The sequence below is a fragment of the Pholis gunnellus genome (genome assembly GCF_910591455.1).
Source record: "Pholis gunnellus genome assembly, chromosome: 1".
Lineage (NCBI taxonomy): Eukaryota > Metazoa > Chordata > Actinopteri > Perciformes > Pholidae > Pholis > Pholis gunnellus.
In genome coordinates, this window is record NC_136528.1 from 23,175,090 (window position 1) to 23,197,012 (window position 21,923).

Consider the following 21,923-nt stretch of genomic DNA (forward strand, 5'->3'; position numbering starts at 1 on the left):
GACTTCCTTATCTCCATGGTAAATATGAAGCTACAGCTAGCAGCCAGTTAGCTTAGCTTAGCAGAGCAACAAACGACGTGTAGAAATGAAACGTAACCCTGCGTTGTGTGCCAGACTATTTCCTGGCCAGGCGCAGTCATTTCCTGGAGTCTTGTTGTCCCAGTGAGATTGCCAGGCAACCAGCGGAGGCTCAACATGTCGTTTTTACACTTTGTATTTTGCACGGACAGCGTGTTGTGATATTATTTTCACTAATTGTTTATCCCCCTTAATGTGTGGAAGACTCATTTTTTAGGCTGGCATGAGTCGTATCAAACTACCAGATTGTTGCGGTTGTTATCGATATCATAACATAGATACGTAACAGAAACAAACATTTCTGATATGAAATTTCAGTTTTTTAAAGAAATATGACCAAGCAAGACATTTTACAGTCATAAAATCGTGTCAGGGCGGACAAACAAAGTAACGCTGACGCCTCCTAACTGCCTCAAACAAATCTTCTGCGTTTCTGTACTGCAATTTCTTGTTAATCATTGGCTGTCTTATACACAGCATGCTTATATCATCCCAGCCAATATATCGGTCTAGCTCTATTTAAAACTGGTGCTCGAATTAGGAACTTCTGGTGATTTTTTCATCTTTCAAATTGTTTCAGGAACTTTTTCCAAGTTCAGAAAAAACGTTTGTTGTGTTGCAGTCAAAAGCGTCGGTCTCCTTCTTTTGAAATAGAAAGTGGGCTATATCTTGATTATTCTGTTTTAATTTGTCCAAAATAATATACCGTGAGGTTCATCTGTATTTCAAAAGTAAATCACATTATGTAAACCAAAATAACAAATAATTGGGAGTTGAGAAAACAATCTCACCAAAAGGTCCATTCAGTAGCTGTCCTGGTGCTTTCAAATTTCCATTTGCCAAACTCTATCTGACGATGAAGATCATGTGATATGACCCAAAGCTCGAGAGCAGGCTACGAATTTAACTTTGTGTTGAGATTGTTGCCTTGACTGCTGTTTCCATGGTCGAGAATGAGATTTGCGGTTTAAGTAGGTGTTACACAACAGTTTTCCAGTTTGTTTGAGTGTAAGTCCAAACACTTTATTAAAACCAGTAATTTAACCGGACCAAGGAAAAAGAAAGTTCACACACTCACACCTGGGAGCTGCCCAGGATACTGCCACAGTCTGACACTGTTGTTACTGAACAGTTGGGACTTCAGTGACTCTGTGCTGCAGCACTTTGACAGTTGCTGTTGAGGCAGAGCAAAGTGTTACTTCCGTATGCAGCTTTCCTTAGTCAGTCCGGGGATTTCAACCAACCAGCCTCCAAGTCACGAGCCTCCACCTCCTCTGCACGCTGCTGCTACTGTCTTTTATATCAGAAGACCAGTAGAAGAGCCCAAACTCTTGACCCGTCCATTCCTGGTCGCCCACAAGTGCTTAAGCAGATAAAGATTATATTTATCACAGAGGCATTTTAGTACAGGGGTCAGAAAAGAGGGCTTTTACATTAAAATAAACTGTTTTGTTTTAAAGCCTGAGCACTGCTGATTTTTCAGGGTTTCTGACATTGTCTGAGCGTGTGTTTTTAAGTTGGCTTGCACTGGGTTTCACAGCAAGGTATTTACAACGGTTAGTGGTTATACTGGAAACGTATACACTGATAAACTATTCTGACAAACCCTGTGTTTACAATGTCCCGATCAGAAATCTATTACAAGATCACCAGCCGTGTACTGCTTCAGTCGACCTCACTGGACTGTATCACACAAAGGGAATATCTGAACACACAATCTAGCACACACCCCTCGATATGCATGCAGCATCACGTTGGAAGGACTTCTGTACATCTGCAAGCTGTTAAAATCACCACACTCTTGGTATTTTACTCTTGCGGGCGTCTTTTTAGTCATTCTTTTGTTACAATACAGTGTGTCTGACTTCTCGAAGGTATTGTGGCATGAAAACAGGACTATTAATAACTAGAGTCACCATATAAATCTGAACCATCGCACTCCAAATGCAGACAGACTCAAATATTATTGTTTCTCCTTTCCTCGTAGACTTCAGCAGAAAAACTGGGAAGGAGAGACAATCATGAAATGTGAACATCTCTGTCGACGTGTGTTACATATATGTGCTGCGTCAAAGGTCAGTGCCTCTTACTTCTACTTTGCAATATTTGGCTGATCATAAAGGGGCTACCATTTGCAGAGTTGCCGTGCATGCAAAATTTCAGGTCACTACCACTGGGAACCAATAATGCCTTTGGCTAAGCAACAAGATGCAAATACATCTATTCAAATCTGCACTACCCCATACACATTCAAGCTTACACAAACACACAATCTCATCTCTGTGCACCACGCTGCAGAATTAAAACACATTGCATTCATTTCGACCATGAGTAAATCACAGTCCTGGGGCGATATTTGATCTGAAAAGAAAATTTAGATCCATATTTTTGTTCACTTTTTTTGTCGTCCAAAAAAAACATCAACGGTATTCGAGGTAGTTTAAATTCTAATTTTGTGTTTAACCTCCTTGTTGCTTACTGTAGTTTGGCAGCCTCTCAGTCCAGTGGCAGGCCCAGATTACCCGTCTCACCCAGGCAGTCATAAAGCTAACGGCCGACAGGCAGCATCCTCCATCCGAACAGACGGAGGTTAGTCAGAGTTAGGAGATCAATGCACTTGTTTGTCACACCCAGAGCTCCATATTTCTCCCCTCAGGCACTAAAGACAAAGTTTACATACTCACCTGATGTTTAACTGGTAAAAGATGGTCAGGAGTAGACAGATCATATTGTGCACAGCAAAGCCAGATAGAAACCCTCAATATCACACCAATTCAGTCCAATTTCAGCCTGCCAATGGGGCAACCCATATATCATTCTTCCTGACACTGTCCATCACACTATACATAGAACGGAGAAATTAGCACAAATGCAGCGCTCGCCATCAGTGTGAAGTATGGTGGCAGTTGGGCGATTATTTACGGGCTGCATTACTTTCTGAAGACCTGAGCTCTGAGTCACCGATCGAGCCTGATAATTAATTCCTCACTCCACAGAAATATTATGAAGCTGCACGACAGAATGACAGATGTACAGCAAGAAGCACATTGTCAACAGGGTGACTGGATTAAGCTATTTTGACTGGTTCATTATGAAGAAATTGTTTTTTATGTAAATGAATGAAGACTTTATATACATGTCAGTTTATGTTTTACAAGCTATACTTTGTCTGACTGTTATGGGCTGAATACAGGAGACATGAGGTCGGGTAGTTTGATTTACTGCTGTGTAATCAAGGTATTTGTTGTTTTCTCTCTGCTCTTTGTTTGTCCCAGAGCTCAACTTCCTGTAGATACAAGAGGTGGGATTGACTGGGATCTGACAGTAAGAGATAACCTGCCATCAGCGGGCCTTCTATTTTTAACTGCAGGTAACACATGACGTGGGGCTCTTGTTATCAATATTTATGGAACAAAGATTAAGACAGAGTAATTATACTCATAGCCACTGACTGGATCCATCCTCGACTAATAGTTGTCATTAAGGCGACGGGGAAGGAAAGTGCTGATAGACTCAAAATTTTAGGCCGGCACTTTACATTTAAGTAATGATTCTAGAGACCGGGCAGGGCTCAAATGTAATTAGCAGATGTAAACAGGGAAGTATGATGACTGCAGTGTTAAAATGGCTTTAACAATACTTAGTTTTTTCTTTCTGGTGATTAATTTTGCACAGCTGTCATTTGAGAAGGTGGAGCTGGGATTCATTTTCAGGCTTTTATAGGCAGATTGTTGGATTATATCACAGGTGGGCTGCTGCTTTGTAAGTAAAGATTGTTTCACAAAACACAAAGTAAGAACAACAAGTGACCATTCCTGCTATTATTCTTACATCATGCATCTTCTTTGCTCTGTTTGCTGTACCTAATGAATATCAATACCTATACCAATCTCAGTCTTTCTTTACAGGCCACAGAGGTCTGTAATGGTGCACATTCATCTCCATATTTATCCCACGGTGCAGCCTGTTGGCTACACATTTTAATAACACTCCCTCTGCCAAAAAATATTCCACTCAAACACTTAAAAGTTCCAAGAGGAAGCTCAAAAGAGGTGAAGTATCTTGGCAGGCCATAGAGCAAAATGCCATGCAGTCATATGCAGCCCAGGGGATGAAGTGATTGATCTGTGACCTCAGACTCAGCCATAAGATATTGTGGTGAAGAGTGCGGGGGAGGGCACGGATAGTGGAAAAGGGACGAGCATGAGTCAGTAACAGAGTCTGTGAAAAGCTGTGGGAGCAGAGGAAGTGTTAACAACATCACAAGTAGGAGCAAGTCAAGTTACCACGTCAGGAATCAGAAAGGACTGGGAGTAGGATGATGGTAGGAGCCCGAGAGGTGATCGGACACATGCATCCTGATCATTTAATCATGTGAAGCGAATGAAGGGGGATTGTTCATCCGCAGCATGCTGTCCACGCAGAGCTGATATTTGTTACCTCTCTCTTTACGTCACTCCTTTGTATTAGTAGCCTGTAATGAGTAGCCACCGTGTGAAAAGCCTACATTTACAAAGGAGGGAGTTCAAAGATAATAAGCTATGTGTGAATCTCAAGTCCGGCACTTGTTGCCTGCATGGTGCCGTGAAGAACTATATATTTTTCTTGGCAAATAAAAATCACATTTCAAATTTTATCTGATTATGCCATCTTGTGTCTTTGAGACAGAAATGTATTGACTCAAACTGCTAAGAAAATAAGTTTAGATTTGTTTCCTTTTTTTTTTGGGCCACTGCCTCTACAAGCAAGATGACAGAGTACATGCGTAGTCAGACCAAATTAGAATTAACTGTTTGCCAAGAAAAGACTTTTGAATGTGTCAGAAGTTTGGTACAATATTGACAAGTGACACTGACAACACAAAAACTTGCATGATTTTTCTCTCCTCTAAAGTGACGTTGCTGACAATTAAATATATTCAAATCAGTGCATTTTGTCTGATGAAAAAGTGTGTAGACTCACTGTGTGCCAGAGTAGCAGGTCTGAATGAGCATCGAGTTACCTTGAACACTTTGATGAGCAGCTGTTTTTGTTTTGTGAGAGAAGTCTGAGGATGTGTCAGATTGGCGCTATTGGATCCTTGTAGACGCCTACAGGTTCCAATAACGCGCCACCCATGCTGCGTGATTTCCATAAACTATGACCCAAAAAAAAGTATTTTATACCACAAGAATGACACTTCTCTTACAAACACTCTAGGGAAAGTTTGCGATGCTGGCAAAGAGTCAAGCAAATATCACCTATTACTCATGTTAATTAGTACATTTGGGGCTTCACTTGCAAGCACAGCGCTTCGTCACTGCATAACAATCAGATGGCTGAGTGTTGGTAGTGCAACTGATGGAATTTTACTGAAAACAGATTTCATCTTTGAACTTCCAGATATCCCTCATCGAAAAGTATCATTCCTGGCTTTTAACGCTCTGGTCGCTATTCTCTCAGAGTAATCACGCTTCTGGAGGACGTGGATTAACTTTTTTTCCTGTTATATCTGTCCGGCGGAAAACGCAGTACTTTAACAGAATTTGACAATGTAAGTATAGCCTATATGAGAGTGTTTGGTCCAGCAAAAAAAATAAATAAAAAGCGGTGGGGTGTTTTGTATTTGAGCAGCAACAAGTTCCTCAAGAACTTGACAGGCAGACACAGGGGCGCTATAAATGTGCTATTTGTTTTTGCATAAGCGATGTGTGCATCGTCCGTGTTAGAACAATCTTTAAATGACCACTTGTGTGTATGCGTAATTGCCCTATGGAGTTAACGGTCTATGACATAAACACGTGAATATGGATATGTCTCAGAAGTTGTGTGTGTCTGTCATTGTTGCTCGATGCAGATTTAAAGATTTGAGGCAGTGAGCGAGGGATCAGTCAGGAACTGACATACCCATAAACTTGGATTGCCGTCGCTTATTTCAATCACGTAAGACCCCTAATGGCGTTGACCGGGCGAGGGTGTGACGTATATCTGTACAAGCTTCACTGACAACCCAGGCTTGTTGATATTTGTCTTTACCGTAGAGCCACCAAGGTGTTGCCTGAGAGAGTTTAAGCACGCCGGCATTGCAAAGGGTTATTAGATTCATAAGTCAGCGAAGTGGTGGGCGATCTACTGAGCAGAGCAGAAGTTCTCATATGATGACTTCAAACAAGACACATTACCTACCAGCATCTGTTGGAGTGAGTGGATATTAAAGACACTTCTATCTCCAGGACAGCGTAGGGGAAAATGGTAAGTAGCAATGGAAACACACAGCATATAAAGGATGATTACCAGTAAATAGTCGTGCTTGCTATTTAGTCTGGCAACGCATTGCTGGAAGGGTTGGACTCAGTGGCTACTTGGGAAACTCAGTATCGAGACCCATGTCTGCCGAGGCTGATGTTGACAAAGCCTGTGTGGAAAGACAGATTGTGTAACATTTCTTTGGCTCAGGATACGCCGGTATAGTGAGAGAGGTAAGGCAATATTACATTGTGTCTGCGCGCAATGTGTTGATGTGATGTAGGCTGGATAGTCTTGGAGGGCTGTGCGTGTGTGAGTGTGTGTGTTGGCAGTGAGGGCTTTATATTTTATGCATGTATGTATGTATGTTCTTTTTGTGCGGTGCTCGTGACAAAATAAGCAACATGTGCCACTTACCTGTGACACTTGCCATAAGCATGACATTAAGAACAATAGGGCTCAGTATCAGCGCTGCCAGTTGTCATTTGGCGTGAGAGTGGAACCGTTTTTTTTTGTTGTTTTTTGAGGCGGTTGTACACTGAATTGAACCGGCGTTTGTGATATAGGTGCTGTTATCTGGAAGGAAATGTCCGACCAACATGTGATCAAATATTAACAGGACTGGTTTGGCAGGGGGGGGGGGGGGGGGGGGGTAGGCTACACGTGACAAGACGCGGGGAAGCAGCAGAGTAAAAAAAGAAAAAGCAGTTTAAAGTGGGAGCTCAAACAAAAGTATATAGATATTGTGCCGGCCCCTCATAGTTACCCTGGCTGTGTTATGCTTTCAGCACGTTGGACAGAGGCACCGGAGTCGTGCATGGACTAAACCGCGGAGTGGACGCCAACTCTCTTTCTCTCTTTCCCCAGCCCCCCTTTGCCAAACCTGGGATTGTTTTTTCAACTTTTGGTAAGCTTATTCTGAGGGAGCCTGTGGTCTGTAAACGGAAAATAAACGGGATTCTAAAGAGAGGAGAAAATAAATAAAATAAAAAAAACTATTGGGGGAAAAAGCGCTTGCCATTAAAAGAGCTTGGGCTTTAAGATGTGTTTTTGTAGGGCATTGTGAAAGTTGAAATGTTAGGTCGTCTGGTCTTTTGCACACCACATTGTCGGTACCTATAAGCCCCCCCACACTGCGTTAAACTTTGGGACATGCAAGTCTTGGTCGCGGAGATCTAACCACGCACATAGTGGTTGTCAGCCCTTGTAAAGGTAAGAGCACAATCCATTGTTTTCATGTCACTCTTTTGTTGCTGTCGTCTTTACGGGCTTCTTCTGGCTTTTCTTAAATGAACTTCGGCTTTAAAACTACAGCATGCAGCCTTCGCCTTGGCAGTGTGTTAATTGTGGGCATCAGTGACCGAAATAACTCCGAAATGGAATCCGATCCAGGTGACCAATATCTCGTAGACCATCTTCCTTTTTTTAAATTGAAGTTAGGCTATATTTATAGAAGATCTGTGCGTGCGCATTCTCATATGATCTTTGAGTCATGTGAAGCGTTTAAATTGTGACTCGTTTTCGTGCTTGACATTTTTTGAAACAGAGCTTTTTGAAGCCGTTTTTTTTGTTGGAGTTTTCGAACACTGCCTGCTGCAACATAATTTGCGTAATCGTTGCGTTGTGCCTAATCATGCTCCCAATATGGGACTTAAGACGCTGCAGTGATCCTTCCAGCCGGCACGAACTGGAGTAGGTTACTGATGCATGGTGCACATCATACAATAGTCAGGAAAAAGCTCTATCTATCTGTCTATCTCTCTATCTGTCTGTCTGTCTATCGGTCTATCGATCTATCTATCTATCTATCTATCTATCATCTATCTATCTATCTATCTATCTATCTATCTATCTATCTATCTATCTATCTATCTATCTATCTATCTATCTATCTATCTATCTATCTATCTATCTATCTGTCTGTCTGTCTGTCTGTCTGTCTATCTATCTATCTATCTATCTATCTATCTATCTATCTATCTGTCTGTCTGTCTGTCTGTCTGTCTATCTGTGCTTATTTTTCATGTTTGGTCTGCTGCATTCATGTTTTGTCTTGATGTCAAACCCTCTGGATTTTGTTATCGACCAAAAATAGCCCTACTCTTTACCCCCCCCCCCCCCCCCCCCATCGCCCCCCCTCCCGTCATCGCCATCAAATCACTTGTGTTTTTACTACGACTGCTTCACGGCTTCATTCATAAGGTGCTTTTCACTTCACCTGCTACCCTACCCCCCTCTTTTGTCCATACACGGCTCTGTGTTGACCTGTCAAGCGCAGGCTACGAATGAATAATGGAAAATAAAATGAATTAATTTTTAATCGCTTTGACTCGTGTAATTCGGTTTTGCCAGAGCGAGTCTCCTTTACAGTATACAAATTGTTGTATTATTTCCTCTGTGAAATTACAATAAAGATGGGCGTGGTCAAAGTGCATCCACTGACAGATGTTATGGCTGAATGCGATGTAGAGAGAGATAAGATGGCTTGATATGCAATTGTTCGGGAGGCATCGATTTTTCTTTCTCTTTATTTTTTATTCCAAATGTAGGCACGCGTTCAATCTGTCACGCGTGGCTGTTAGATTTAGATGATCATCACACAAAACTCTGGGATTTTATTTCTCTGCTCTCCTGAAGGACTTGTAGCCTCAAAATTCGTCTCGCACCGATGCAGAAACGGTGGATATTGTCTATTTCCTCTCTCTCCTTCTCTCACCCCCCTCTCTCTCTCTCTCTCGCTCGTCTTCTTTTTTTCCTCTGGTCAACGATTTAGGATTTCTGATCCAAGACGAAGCAATTGCATGACGGCAAAACAACTGCAAGAGAAGAGAAAAGCCCCAACGCCCACTGGCAGTCCTGTTTTAATCAAGACTCCTCTTGCAGGCTGCATTTTCAAATAAATACTTCAAAACGAATGAATCCAGTAGATTCCTAATTGTATTTGAATTTATGGACTATCCGCTGGCGTTTTCGGTCATTTTTACCCACAAATGTAATGCGCGCAGATCGGTTTCTGCATATTATAGCCCATTACTCCTCACTTCATATGACAGTGAAACCAAAATAGATCATATTACTTATTATACTGCCCGACATTCGTAAAAGTGCTCATTTAATAAAGGCTGCGTCGCAACTATAATAGCCACGTTTCCGGCTCATCAGTACCACAACAACGTTTAATACACAAAAAATGATCAATCAATAATTTATCTAACGAAACGATACGCGTTTTAGTCTATATAAGATCAGTAAAAATTGTAATGCTTTAAAGAAATGTTTGGCCTTTTATTCACATAAACCACAAGAGAGTTAGATTATTTTTATTGCAGCATCTTTTTCGGGTGCTTTTTATTTCTAAATATAATCTCTTTTTCGCAGAATACATATTTTCTGGCCATGTAGCAGTATTTTTAATTTTTTTTCCTACTGAGACGTGGGATTATGGTGTGGGCGTGGGCGTGTTGGGTAGAGGAGGAGGGATGAGCGGAGGCGGGTTAGGAGGGGTCTGTGGGGTGGCACGACACACTTTGTATGTATGAAGGTTTTTTTATAGCACTTTTCTGCAATGTACGTCAGCGGATCAGTCCATAAATGGGGCTGCGTGTGTTTGTGTGCGGGCGTGCGCCTGCGTGCGCTCGCCACCGTGTGCGTGCGTCTCCGCGTGTGTTATCTTTACCGAGAATCTCCCTTCTCCCTCTCTCTTTCTCTCTCTCTCTCTCTCTCTCTCTTTGCACTCTCAGCTCTGCAGAGTTGGGGTGGGCGTCAATAACAAACCTGATGGTAGGTTTCATTGCAAAAAAAATCAGTTGAAATTCTTTCGGTATAGGCCTATTTATTTAACAAAAGAAATAACAATAAATGCATTATGTAGAAATAATGATTAACACTAATATTGTACTAGATTGCTTCATACTGTGTTTGTTGCTTTTTTTTCATAATGTAGCTGTAATGTTGGCCTTTGTGTTTCGTTTTTTATCCGTCGCGATCAATTCGTGCACTTTGGGAGCTAAAGGGATTAGGCGAAATCAGTTTTTTCAATTAAGGACGTTCAGTTTTCTTTTAATATAAATAACAGGCGTGTCTCTTTAATACAACTCGATTTCGGATTGTGCTTGCCACACTTTGCCACAACCTTTTCATTCATGAAATGCAATAACTTCTCTATTTATCCAAGCTGGTGTCTGATGTTATTACAAGTAGGCTATCGATTATTTCGGGCGATAATGGCGGAAATGTTGACTCACGGCTTTACGACACGATATAGTTCGAGCAAAAACTGAATCATCTTAATCATAATAGAAATGTGCTAATGCTTTAGTCACCATCACCACCATCATCATCTTCATCACCAACACCTTTCATCCAATTAGCAGGCTTGTTTTAAACAAGTTTCTGGCAGGAGGCGAAGGCTTGAACCTTTAATTCCGAATCTTTATTAATTTATCAGTTATTCGTCCACAGTGGGCGTGATTGTGATTTTACAGCAATGGAGCCCACGATAAGTTATAAATACACGGTGGATGTAGTTATTCTGACTGTAAAGACATCTGATACGTCTGACCACTGCGGGACTACAAGGATTCATGATTGCTGTGCGCGCGTGTGTGTGTTCGATCATGCCGGCAAAACCATTCAAGTGTGTCTCTCATGCAGCACTGAATTCAAGCAACTTCCATTAGAATTCAAACAATAAAACATAGCATATGTATAATATATATATATATATATATATGTTTGCATTTTTAAAGAAAAAAGAAAAACAATCACATTTCTGTCCCTTATTTGTGAGATGTATATTTTGCATACAGGATATGGCATGTTAAACCAAGCTGGAGGCATATTAAAGCCATTAATTTAGTTTTCCTTGCAGGCCCTCAATTTGAGTAGCAAATGAAAAATGCCTGCTTTCCGAGTTTCTCATAACAAATATTTCAGCATTTCCAAGTAATTCTGTGTGTTTTCATTCAGCAGTAAAACCATGCAAAGGTTATTGATGCTGTGGTGATATTGGATTGAGGGTGGGGGAGAGGAGGAGGAGGAAGGGCATAAGCCAAGAGAAGAGACAGACAGACAGAGACAGACAGAGACTTAATAGGCGATGGAGAGATTTGCAGTCTGTGCCACAAACAGAAATAATGTATCAGCTGCGTCAGGATGTGGAGGTTGGAGTGTATATGAAGCTTAGGAGGACTAGTCCTCTCTTTCTGCCTGATGATTACAATAAAGGTTATTGTCATCACAGGGGGGATGGACATTAACTCATCACTCCAGCGTGTGATTAGAAATGACATTTTCAAAAAATGTAATTTTGTCCGTGTTACGCGGTTCCTTTCTGGCACAAGGAGGCACAATTCTACTTGTTAAGTGAAGCTTTTCGGCAGTGCGGACCTGTCAGCATCGTGCTGCATTTGGCAAGAGAAGCCTTGAAAGGTTATACAAGTGTGTCCGTGTTGTCAGCTCCTGTGGTTGTATCTTCTTTCTGCTGCACAAACAGGCGAAAAAGTTGTGAGCGGGGAAGATGTGAGAAGAGACCATAACCAACTGTTTTTGCAAATCACGTGTATTTGGCTATGAATGGTGGATTAAAAACCTGTAGAAAATTTAGCCACATAATGTGGTTTCTTCCCAACTCCCCAGATAGTTTTTAATCAGTGTTCGTGGTACTCTATTGAGAAATCCTAAACCTAAAGAAATCTCACGCCTCAGTTTCTGATGAAATAATGGTTAAGCATTTTTCAGAAAGTCCGCTGGTTGCCTTATAAGAGGCCACCGCTATCATACTTTTGTTTGACCCTCAGTCGAATGAGTCGAAAAAATTCCTAAACACTCCTCACAACTCCTTTTTGCTTCCAGCTTTTAGACACATTATTGATTTCATTCAGAAATTTCAGTCCCCCCCATGCAAGCCAAAAAGACTTCTCTTGAAATGCCACCTTCAGTTTGTGTTGTATTAGCAGAAATGGGAGGACCCATGTTGTTGTTTTTGCTCTTCTAATGAGATGCCAAGTGATTTATTTATGAATTACTTGTTTGGAACAGCCCCCTTGTGCAGTGTACTTTTTTTATCCTCTTTGGAGTCATGTCGCTCAGTGATTGCTGATGCAACTCTTTGTCATCCAGAGTTTGCCCTCACCTCCTGTGAGCCTTCGGGGAGGGCTATATCTATCTTGGCGTGTCCCCGGTGTGTTGGAGGTGGGAGTGACTCATTAAGCAGGTGTGAGCATCCACTCCCATACTGCTACATGCCAAACAAGAGCTCTCCAGCTCATAAGCTCGTGCAGGGAAGAATCATGATGGCAATATAGCAAACACATCACAATAAATCTTTGCACTGGACCTGGGCCAAGTCACAGGGATAATGAGCTGCTATTTCCCCATTATGCTCACTCTTGTATTCATCAGAGGTGGAGTTTCCAAACGTTCATCACCCATTGAAAGGTTGTGGCTCCACTGACATTTTTATTTGAATTCTGCATTGTAAAGGGAATGAATTGTTCCCAGTTTGTTCCTATCGAGGGGAAACAAGAGCGTCAAGAAGCAAAGCAGTTTCATCTTCCAAGCGAGCTCTGTGTAGGCCTATATAATTTAAACGTGTTTGCTGACATTTGGTTATAATAACCTCTGAAAGCTGGTTAATACACTGCAGAGCACTTGCAGGGGAGTCATCCATCTGTTGTGGAGATGGCTCACTTTAAAAGCAAGAAGAAGCAGAATTGTTTTCAGTAAGTTCACATCTTTGTTAGCCTCCGGTGCCTGTTGCCATTCAAATGTTTTAACACCATATAGCACTAAAATGATGAGACTTCTCTGAGTTTTTCAGGGCCTTATTTATTATAGAAATGACTCAGGATCACATGTAGAGGTCATTATTTGAGAAGAGTGTGAGAATCTTCTTGGGCTATATCGAGGATGTTTGATCAGGATGCCTAATGGATTAGATAGTGGGGACAAACCTACACCAATATATACTTTACACTCAAATACCTTCTTTCCTAGAGCGTATTTTGATACAAAGTGCATATCCTTCTCACAACCCGCAGACCAGTAAAAGAAACGCTGATTTCTAATTCTCTGAATATCTAATTTTTACACAAAGAGGCCAACTCTAAATAGCACGGGAAGTATCACGACCTGGTGGAGACGCGCTGTTACGCAAAAACCTTCACAAAATATGCCACCTCTTTGGTCTCGATGAGCGAAATACGGAAGAGGAGAGTCTTCGCTCAGGCTTTACATCTTGCCAGACATTAGGGTTTGGATGCAGGCTGCACGGTATGCGGACAAACAAAAGCACATAATGCACGCTGACAGCGCATTAATAGTTCCGCCTGGGGGCTGTTTAAACAGGAGTTTGGCGGCGACCAGTCAGCCAGCGGCAGGTCACATGTTGCAGCGTCATTGTGTAGTAAAGTTACTGTAGTTGCAAAGAGGCTCCTCATTTCAGCTCCAGAGGTCTCTCATCCCGTGGTGCTGCTGCTGCTGCTGCGGCGTTTCAGCATGCGACAACTTCAGTTTCAGACGATCTCCAAAGGAGCCGTGCAGCCATGGGAGTGCATTACCTCATCCATGCAATTTCCACCATCAATAATTTAATCTATTTGCTTCAAAGCTGAAGAGATATCCTGAAGCTTGTCGGGAGAGTACAGAGAGGAGAATATCGCTTAAGTAAATTACTCAGGGAGTTGTCCGAAACATCCCAGATGACACTGCTGTCCTGTTGAATGGTCTGTTTTACGACTGGGCAGTAAAAGGTATGTGTCTGTTTTTTCTCGATAAATTGTTTGAAGCACTTTGGCTTTGTTTGATGCTGCTTGAGAAAAAGACAGAGGTGCGTGTGTACGTGTGTGTGTGTGTGTAAGTGTGTGTGTTGGGGGGAGGGAGGAGGAGGAGGAGGAGGAGGAGGGGGGGGGGGGGGGGGGGGGGTCTTAAAGTAGCTCGATCAAGTCCGGTTATCCTGCGAACAGACAGCGCCGCAGCCCGAGAGGGGATATGTGTAACCTTATCCTCTCGTTCATTAATAAAAAACGGAGTTATTATGTTGATTGGGTTTCCAGAGGAGAGCACGAGCTCAGCAGATGTAATCTCAGGGGGGGGGGGGGGGGGCTGTTGTTTCATTATCGGAGCAGCCTTTGCAAACGTGGTTTATTATTAGTATTTCTTGTAAATCACAAAGTGGAAACAATCCAGCAGCGTGCCTCCGTATGAAATCATCCGCGTTTGAACATTTAACTGCAACTTTCTGCCCATAAAGAACTCAATAAACTTTTTTTCTTCAGTGTACAGTACTATATTATAATCTCGGACCCTCCTGCTCTGTGAATACAACAAAAACTCTAGACAGTTTATGTATGGTTGTTTTTTTTGGGGGGGGGGGGGGGGGGGGGGGGGGGGGGGGCTTTGATGAACTCATTAAGACTTTATAGGGAACCCGAGACCTAAACGCCCAGCTACGTCGGCCAACATACACGGTTGGATCTACTTCTTGGTGTTGTGTGCTCGCACTGAATCTTCAAATTACTGGCCAGAATGATTAAAATAAAGTCCCATTATAGAGTGGTGGAAAGCTGGCTGAGCTTTGACAACACCGTGTGAAAATATTTGGATCATAGCAGCACACACGTAGATGAGAGGGTTTAATGATGAAGTAATGATGTACTTTCCAAAAAATGCACACTAGGGCCACATTTATTGTCAGAGTTGTGACTAAGGGCCATATAAGTGAACTTTACAGCGTATAATGCAGCGGAAATTAGGCAACGCTAAATTGTGTACAACCAACACTGTCTTGTTAACTATCTATCTATCTATCTATCTATCTATCTATCTATCTATCTATCTATCTATCTATCTATCTATCTATCTATCTATCTATCTATCTATCGTGTTTCACTGGAGGGAGGGAAAGAGAGAAGGGAGGGAGGTGGAGAAGGAGCCTTTATTATTTCACGGTCTCACACACCATCTAGTGTGCAACGCGTGGAACTGCAGCACCGTTCCTTCGGAGCTGTTGGTTGTGTTAGTGGTCAGGTTCCAGAATCGGTGATTCGTGGGTTAAATTTAAAATTCAAAATTGAAATTGAACTACTTTTTTCTTTACACTTTAATGGGACGTGTAAGAGTACTACATTAACACAGAAGCAGCAAGTTTAAGGCGGTCCATTAGGATTTGACCACACTGCCCTGTGTTGCTGCTGTAGTCTCTCAATTGTCCACTGCTGCACACAGTGTGGGAGGGAAACAGCACTCATTTGGTTAGCACGTATCACTCAGCAGCTATTTGAATGCCGGGCTGTCTGTGGCCGTGGCTCGGGGTTGGCCAGGAGGCCAGGTATAATCCCTTAGTGATGCTCATCTATTACTAAACATGCTCTGAAACTGTGTCAGATTGAAAACAGATCTCAAGGAGGCGAGCTTCCACATGTGTCAGCCATTACTGCAGACAAACTCTAATTGCCTTTTTTCTAAGTGCTGCATTGTGGCACACGAGGGGTCCTCAGGTAGAAATCTGGATATCATGTGCTGCATGTTTCTCTTTTGAACATTTGGCATTGTGTGCTGTGCACTTTGCAACGTGACAAAACATGTTGCTAGGTAAATAGCTCTAACCCGACACGCTTCTTGAGGAATTGAACAAAGACGGATGCCCACAAGGGAGCAAGAATGAGGAACCAATGTTGCTATAGGTCGTACATTTCTATTCAAATATACTGGGCACATTTCCCCTCTTTCATCTCCTCTGTTTGATGTTTATTTCCCCTTCTAACGGTTCCTAAGATATTATGCACGCTGTTCATGAAGATGAAGCCATAAAGTGTGCTGACATGTGCTTGGAGGCTTGGGAACATTACTGAATGTGTAATAATACCAGTCCTTTCATGCTTTAGAGAAACTTTTCAGCATCTGTCAAAGGGGGCATTTATCACTTTAATCCCCACCTGGCACAAAGAATAAATGTGAGGATAAGTTACATATCCCCACCATACAGCCACGCTCTCAAAGCAGATGAACAGGTGGTCATCTAGAGACGTCAAAGCCAAACAGTAGACAGAGTCCGCACACTCACCTGCTCCTATTGTTCTGGGTGTGTTGTCTGGAATAAAGGCGTGTTTGCAGCGGTTATTGCAGGCTTTTATCTTCCTGTTATCTCATGTTAAGTGATTTACGTTTATGGATAAAAGAACTGTCATACTTGGACAGCCATCACACTTAGTTTATTATGTGACACAGCTGGATTGTTGGTATCTATCTGGATTTCATTTACAAACAATATGATTTCAACAATACTCAAAAGGCAAAAGACACAAGATAAAATAAATGGCACTGTGCCCAGCCAGCTCCTTGTGTTATCTTTTTTTATAATCAAACTGCTCTTCACAAAGTTGGCCCAGAGGCTCCAAAAAAGTACATTTTATTCCAAACATTCCTCCATATGTTGTTCTGCCCTCGCTCTATTATTCATGCTCATTGTGTTAACTCGCAAGCCGCTTTTTCATTAACTGCGAAATCCAGCAGTGCACATAAAATGTTCCTTCACTGGATGTATAAAACAAGAGCGAACCAATCAGTTGTCACATTTAGCCTCTAGTAGATATAAGCCGGAGATTCTCCGCCAGTCCCACAGCAATTAAATGATTCATTGGCTTTATCGCATTTTAACAGGATGTTGATTGAGAGCATAAGCCATATTGATTGTCCTGATGGAAACAGGAAATCACAGAGATAGAAATAAAATCATTTGTTGTTCCCGGTGTGAGGATTCCCGGGGGAGTAGCATGCAATTGCACACTGTTGAGTGGCATTACCCCCAGCAACCTCCTCCCCTCCATTCTCTCCCCTATGGAGACCTGGAAGAGACGTCATCTGTGGTTGTTATGCTGCGAAATGACGCTGGCAGTCTCTCCACCCCCTGCTACTGCAATATTACCCCTGTGGTCTGTTACGGAAGATGCAGCACTCATCGTCTGCACCATTTCCAGCATGAAGTTTGACGCCTAACAGTAATCAGCCCTCTGCCGTCATTTCCGTCATGTGGAAGTGGAGCCATTTGAGCGTGATGCTGATAATAATATCAGCCTAAATGCATCCTACACATAAAGCTCGTGACTGGCCTCGATCCCGTAAACCTACATGATTTTCTGTGCTGGGAAGCCTCACAGAGATTTCATTGTTATCAGAACCGAAACCTTAGCAATATTAAGGGGTTACTAAACTTGATAAATAGTCTTTTATTAACAGTATTTAATTAAAATTAGATCATTTTCTCCTTTGTCCTCATTGTTGTTTTAATTGGTGAGAGGAAAAATACCCCCATCTCCCTGCAAAGATAACCAAGCCAGCCCCTCCCCATGCCCTCCCCCTAACACACACACTCACACACGCTGGAGATGCACGTCACTGAGCTCAGGGAATGAGTGGCTCATTAAGAAGAAGGATGTGATATTCTGAATAGAGACTGCGAGACTCCCAGCACATCTATTTATAGACGAGATATCTCTATGGCAGTCACTGTGGTGTTGGTTAATTGCAGCCACGGCCCCTGATACCAATTAAGAATGAAACAAATGCTTTTAAGGTGGGGTTTTCGCTCCTCCCTTACTGTAAAGGTCCTGATGTCCGTCCTGAGTGGAGGCAGAGTGTGTTTGCTCGCAGTTTTTTTTTTTCCTGTATCAAGTTGGGACATGCAGAGTGCAGTCAAAGCCTCGGTCAGGCTATTTTTAAATGAGCCCCTGTGGAAAGCAAGATCTAGATTTTCTTTTCATTATGGTTGCTTTTATATCTCGGGCTGTTGGATGTCCATATCATTGATTTGCTGTGAATCTTAGAGCTTCTGAAAGGTAAGCGATGCATATATGCTCAGGCGATGTATATATATATATATATATATATATATATATTTCCACTACACCTGGCTCGATGTGGATTGCCCCCCCCCCCCCGCCCCGGCAATGCTTGGCTTCTCTTCTGACATTTGAGTTTTTCCAGATTGGTACTTCACAGTGCAGCGAGGATGACACATCTTTCTGTCTCTCAATTTCCGCATGACATCCTGTTAGTTCATCCTGCAGTGCTCTCGTCATCCACCTACCGAAAACAAACAGTGTCCCTCAACAGACTCCTGATGCCCGTACATGACTCTAAGGGATTAGTATCAGACCTGTCCTACAGCACAGACCAGTTAAAAAACAGCCAGTAAGTGCTGTCCATGAGGGTTGATAATGGTGATTTTGTTAGTGAGGTAATGTCTAAGCCAAAAGATAATACATGAGCTCTTCAAACAAAGAAAACCATATCCTTATGTCAACACATGCAGAGCCTGCCATCATGTTTTGCCAGTTCACGGTTGACCCTCACTTGTTTGGAGCCCAATGTGTATCCATTTTTCGCCAAATTAATGGTCACTGTATTATGAAATCTTACAACTTTCTGTAAGTAACATAATGTTTAACAATATGGATATCTGCCATGTCCTTTATATAGTTTGAAAAAATAGGGGGAGGTCTGAGCTTTCAAAACGAAAAAAACAACCCTATGATTCAGGCAGTGAGGGATGAATGACTGGTTTGGTCGTTGTATCCAAGTTCTAGAAACAAACTGCACAGTTTTAACACACCTTTTTTTAAAGCTCATGAATAATAACAAGCCTGTTAGGATGAAGGGACATCTATTTGTGTGTGATCTTATCTTTTGTAAGAAGAATCTATTTGATGCTCAGCACTGCTTTTGCAAACGGCTGCCAACAAATAAAAACCTAAGCCAGACCTCACATAGGAACAGAGTGATTACAGTTTGGAAACATTTTGAAAACACTGATGACTCAGTTGAATAAAAAAACGTTTTGTGATTATTCCAAAGCAACTGGCTCGCCTTTTGGCTTGCATAGAAAGGGTAGATGGTGTAAATAAGAAGAAAGGCTTACATGGGGCATTATGGATCAAGAATAAGCTAACTTCATTGAAAATGCTCTTTGACTAACAGTTTTGTTCTCTCCCCCTCCCCTTTTGTCTTCTCTCTTTTTCTCCCCCTCCAGTTCCACCAGGTTAGAAGAGTGATGACCATCCTGTTCCTTACTATGGTTATTTCATACTTCAGTTGCATGAGAGCTGCGCCCCTGAGAGACGCCCCGGGCATGCGGGGCCATCGGACGGAAGGCTACTTGGGCGCCGCTGCGACGGCCACACGAGGCCACGGGACTCCACAGAGTGGTGGTGGGCCAGGCCAGCGCGGGGAACTGCCCTCACTCACAGACACCTTTGAGCAGGTGATAGAGGAGCTGCTGGAGGTGGAGGGAGAGGCGGCACAGCTGGGACAGGGGGCTGATAAGAGCCAGGGAGGTGGGGGCCCATCTTCTTTGGTCACCACAGAGACCAAGGATGTCGACCTGTACGACTCGCGGGTGATGATCAGCAACCAAGTGCCTTTGGAGCCGCCGTTGCTCTTTCTTCTGGAGGAATACAAAAACTATCTGGATGCCGCTAACATGTCCATGAGGGTGCGGCGACACTCCGATCCCTCGCGGCGCGGAGAGCTCAGTGTGTGTGACAGTATTAGCCAGTGGGTGACAGCTGTGGATAAAAAGACGGCAATAGACATGTCTGGGCAGACAGTTACCGTCATGGAAAAAGTCCCTGTCCCCAATGGCCAGCTGAAGCAATACTTTTATGAGACCAAATGCAACCCCATGGGGTACACAAAGGAGGGCTGCAGAGGAATAGACAAGCGGCATTATAATTCCCAATGCAGGACAACCCAGTCCTACGTGCGAGCGCTTACCATGGATAGCAAAAAGAAGATTGGCTGGCGGTTTATAAGGATAGACACTTCATGTGTATGCACATTGACCATTAAAAGAGGGAGATAGTGTATAAAATGTATAGATTTTATTGAAGAGTTTAAAAAAGAGAATAAAGAGAAAATATCTATTTGTATATATACATAACAGGGTAAATTATTCCGTCAAATGAAAATTTTATGGACTGCATGTAAAAAAAGATGAAGTTTATACAGTAAAAGTGATACTACAGTCTATTTATTGAACATATTCATGACCTTGTAAACAATTAAAAAAAATCTGATCAGTCATTTGCGCCCAGTTTAAATTACTTATATCACATCTCTCAAGAAATTGTGATTTGTTTACGTTGCCAAGAATTAGAAAATGAAGGAGAAAAAAAAAGGCAAGGAATGAGAGGGGACAGTTCCATCTTCAAAAAGCTTGCATGCTGCTTCAATTGTGAATTGAGAAATTCTCCACTTACAAAAAAGGATACGACGCTGACCAAAAAACATTCCGTTTACATATTCAGCAGAAAACAATTTTCCTCTCAAGTAATTTATCTGTTTACTGTTCTAAACTTCTCAAGGTAATGTTGGACTTACATACTATGTCAAGGTGCTGTTGTCAAAGCTTTGCTGTTTATTTTTTTATCCCCACCAGAGGACAAGATATATATATAAAAAAAAGAATTTATATATGTATATATACATATATATATATATATATATATATATATATGTATATATATATATATATATATAAAATATATTCATTGACATGTTTCTGGGTTAATATTATTCATTTTGTATGTTGTGAAGTTGTTTGCAATATTAAACTGAAATATTTGAAGAAATAAAAATATAGGCAACTGAAAAACAAAATCAATGTCGATAAAGTTTCAACAGTGCATTTCCCAAGCAGGATAAACTTTATTATACAGACAGGAAGGCGGGGAAGAAGGCATGGCACACATACACACTGATGCACCTGCAAAGAATTTGCTGCCAACCAAAATGACCAAATTAAAATCATGCATGATCAGGATGCTCGATAAATTTAAAGGCTGCAAGAAAATATCATATTTTCAGTAGCAGAGGAGTCAATGCATTCGGTTATATTACTAAAAGCAATAATGACTGAATAATGTTATGGGTGGAAAGAATGTATATTTTGCAGCTCTTCGTTTTATTCAGTATTATAATGAGGAGGGGGAAAGTTTTAAAATACTCCTAAACCACTTCCTGCTCCCCACCAGCACATTACACAAATTTACCGAATGTCCTTCGACTACTACTTTGGTGTTTATACACTTTTTCAATGATTTACTTGCTGCACATATAATTTACAATTACAAGAACTTAGACTATAGTACAAGTAGGCTGCGTTTCGACAGGGACACATAGCCTATATGTGTGTACATTAAAGAGATATACCTGATATGACATGGTAATCCCATCTTTGAATCTTCTACAAAAGAACAAACACCCAGATTTGATGCAGCAGTACATTTACTGTGATCGGAAGGAAAAAGGCTGGTTTGGTATCTGGGTTAAAGACTACTGCAACTTTGTATCTCCAGCAGATTATCACTCGTGGTGAGCATTACGTAGTGAGAACCCCTTGCTTTCCAAGTCCAGATCCCATAGTTGAAGGTCATAGCAGGATAACAATTAAACATGTTCACTTTGCATCTTAATATCATCAACCACGTCCCATAATATGACATACTTCAGAAAGAGAAGACTCACATATAAAAAGGCAGATACAAAGTTTCATCGAAGGCTTCAATTATGTCTTATATTTGTGTTACATTTGATCCCAACCACCTCATTTTACTTCTTCGTCA

General features: G+C 41.8%; 1 protein-coding gene across 2 annotated transcripts; it reads left to right on the plus strand.

Moving 5' to 3' along the window:
* Window positions 1–6,421: 6,421 nt before the first annotated feature.
* bdnf (brain-derived neurotrophic factor) lies at window positions 6,422–20,161 on the plus strand (the record flags this gene model as incomplete). 2 transcript variants are annotated; one of them, XM_079164727.1, is made up of 2 exons in its annotated part: window positions 6,422–6,536; window positions 19,331–20,161. In XM_079164727.1, the coding sequence occupies exon 2, from the start codon at window positions 19,352–19,354 to the stop codon at window positions 20,159–20,161; it is 810 nt and encodes a 269-aa protein (XP_079020853.1). In that variant the 5' UTR covers window positions 6,422–6,536; window positions 19,331–19,351. The 2 variants fall into 2 exon arrangements, with proteins under 2 accessions (XP_079020853.1, XP_079020854.1); XM_079164728.1 differs by lacking the exon at window positions 6,422–6,536 and adding an exon at window positions 10,053–10,083.
* Between the last annotated feature and the right edge of the window lie 1,762 nt (window positions 20,162–21,923).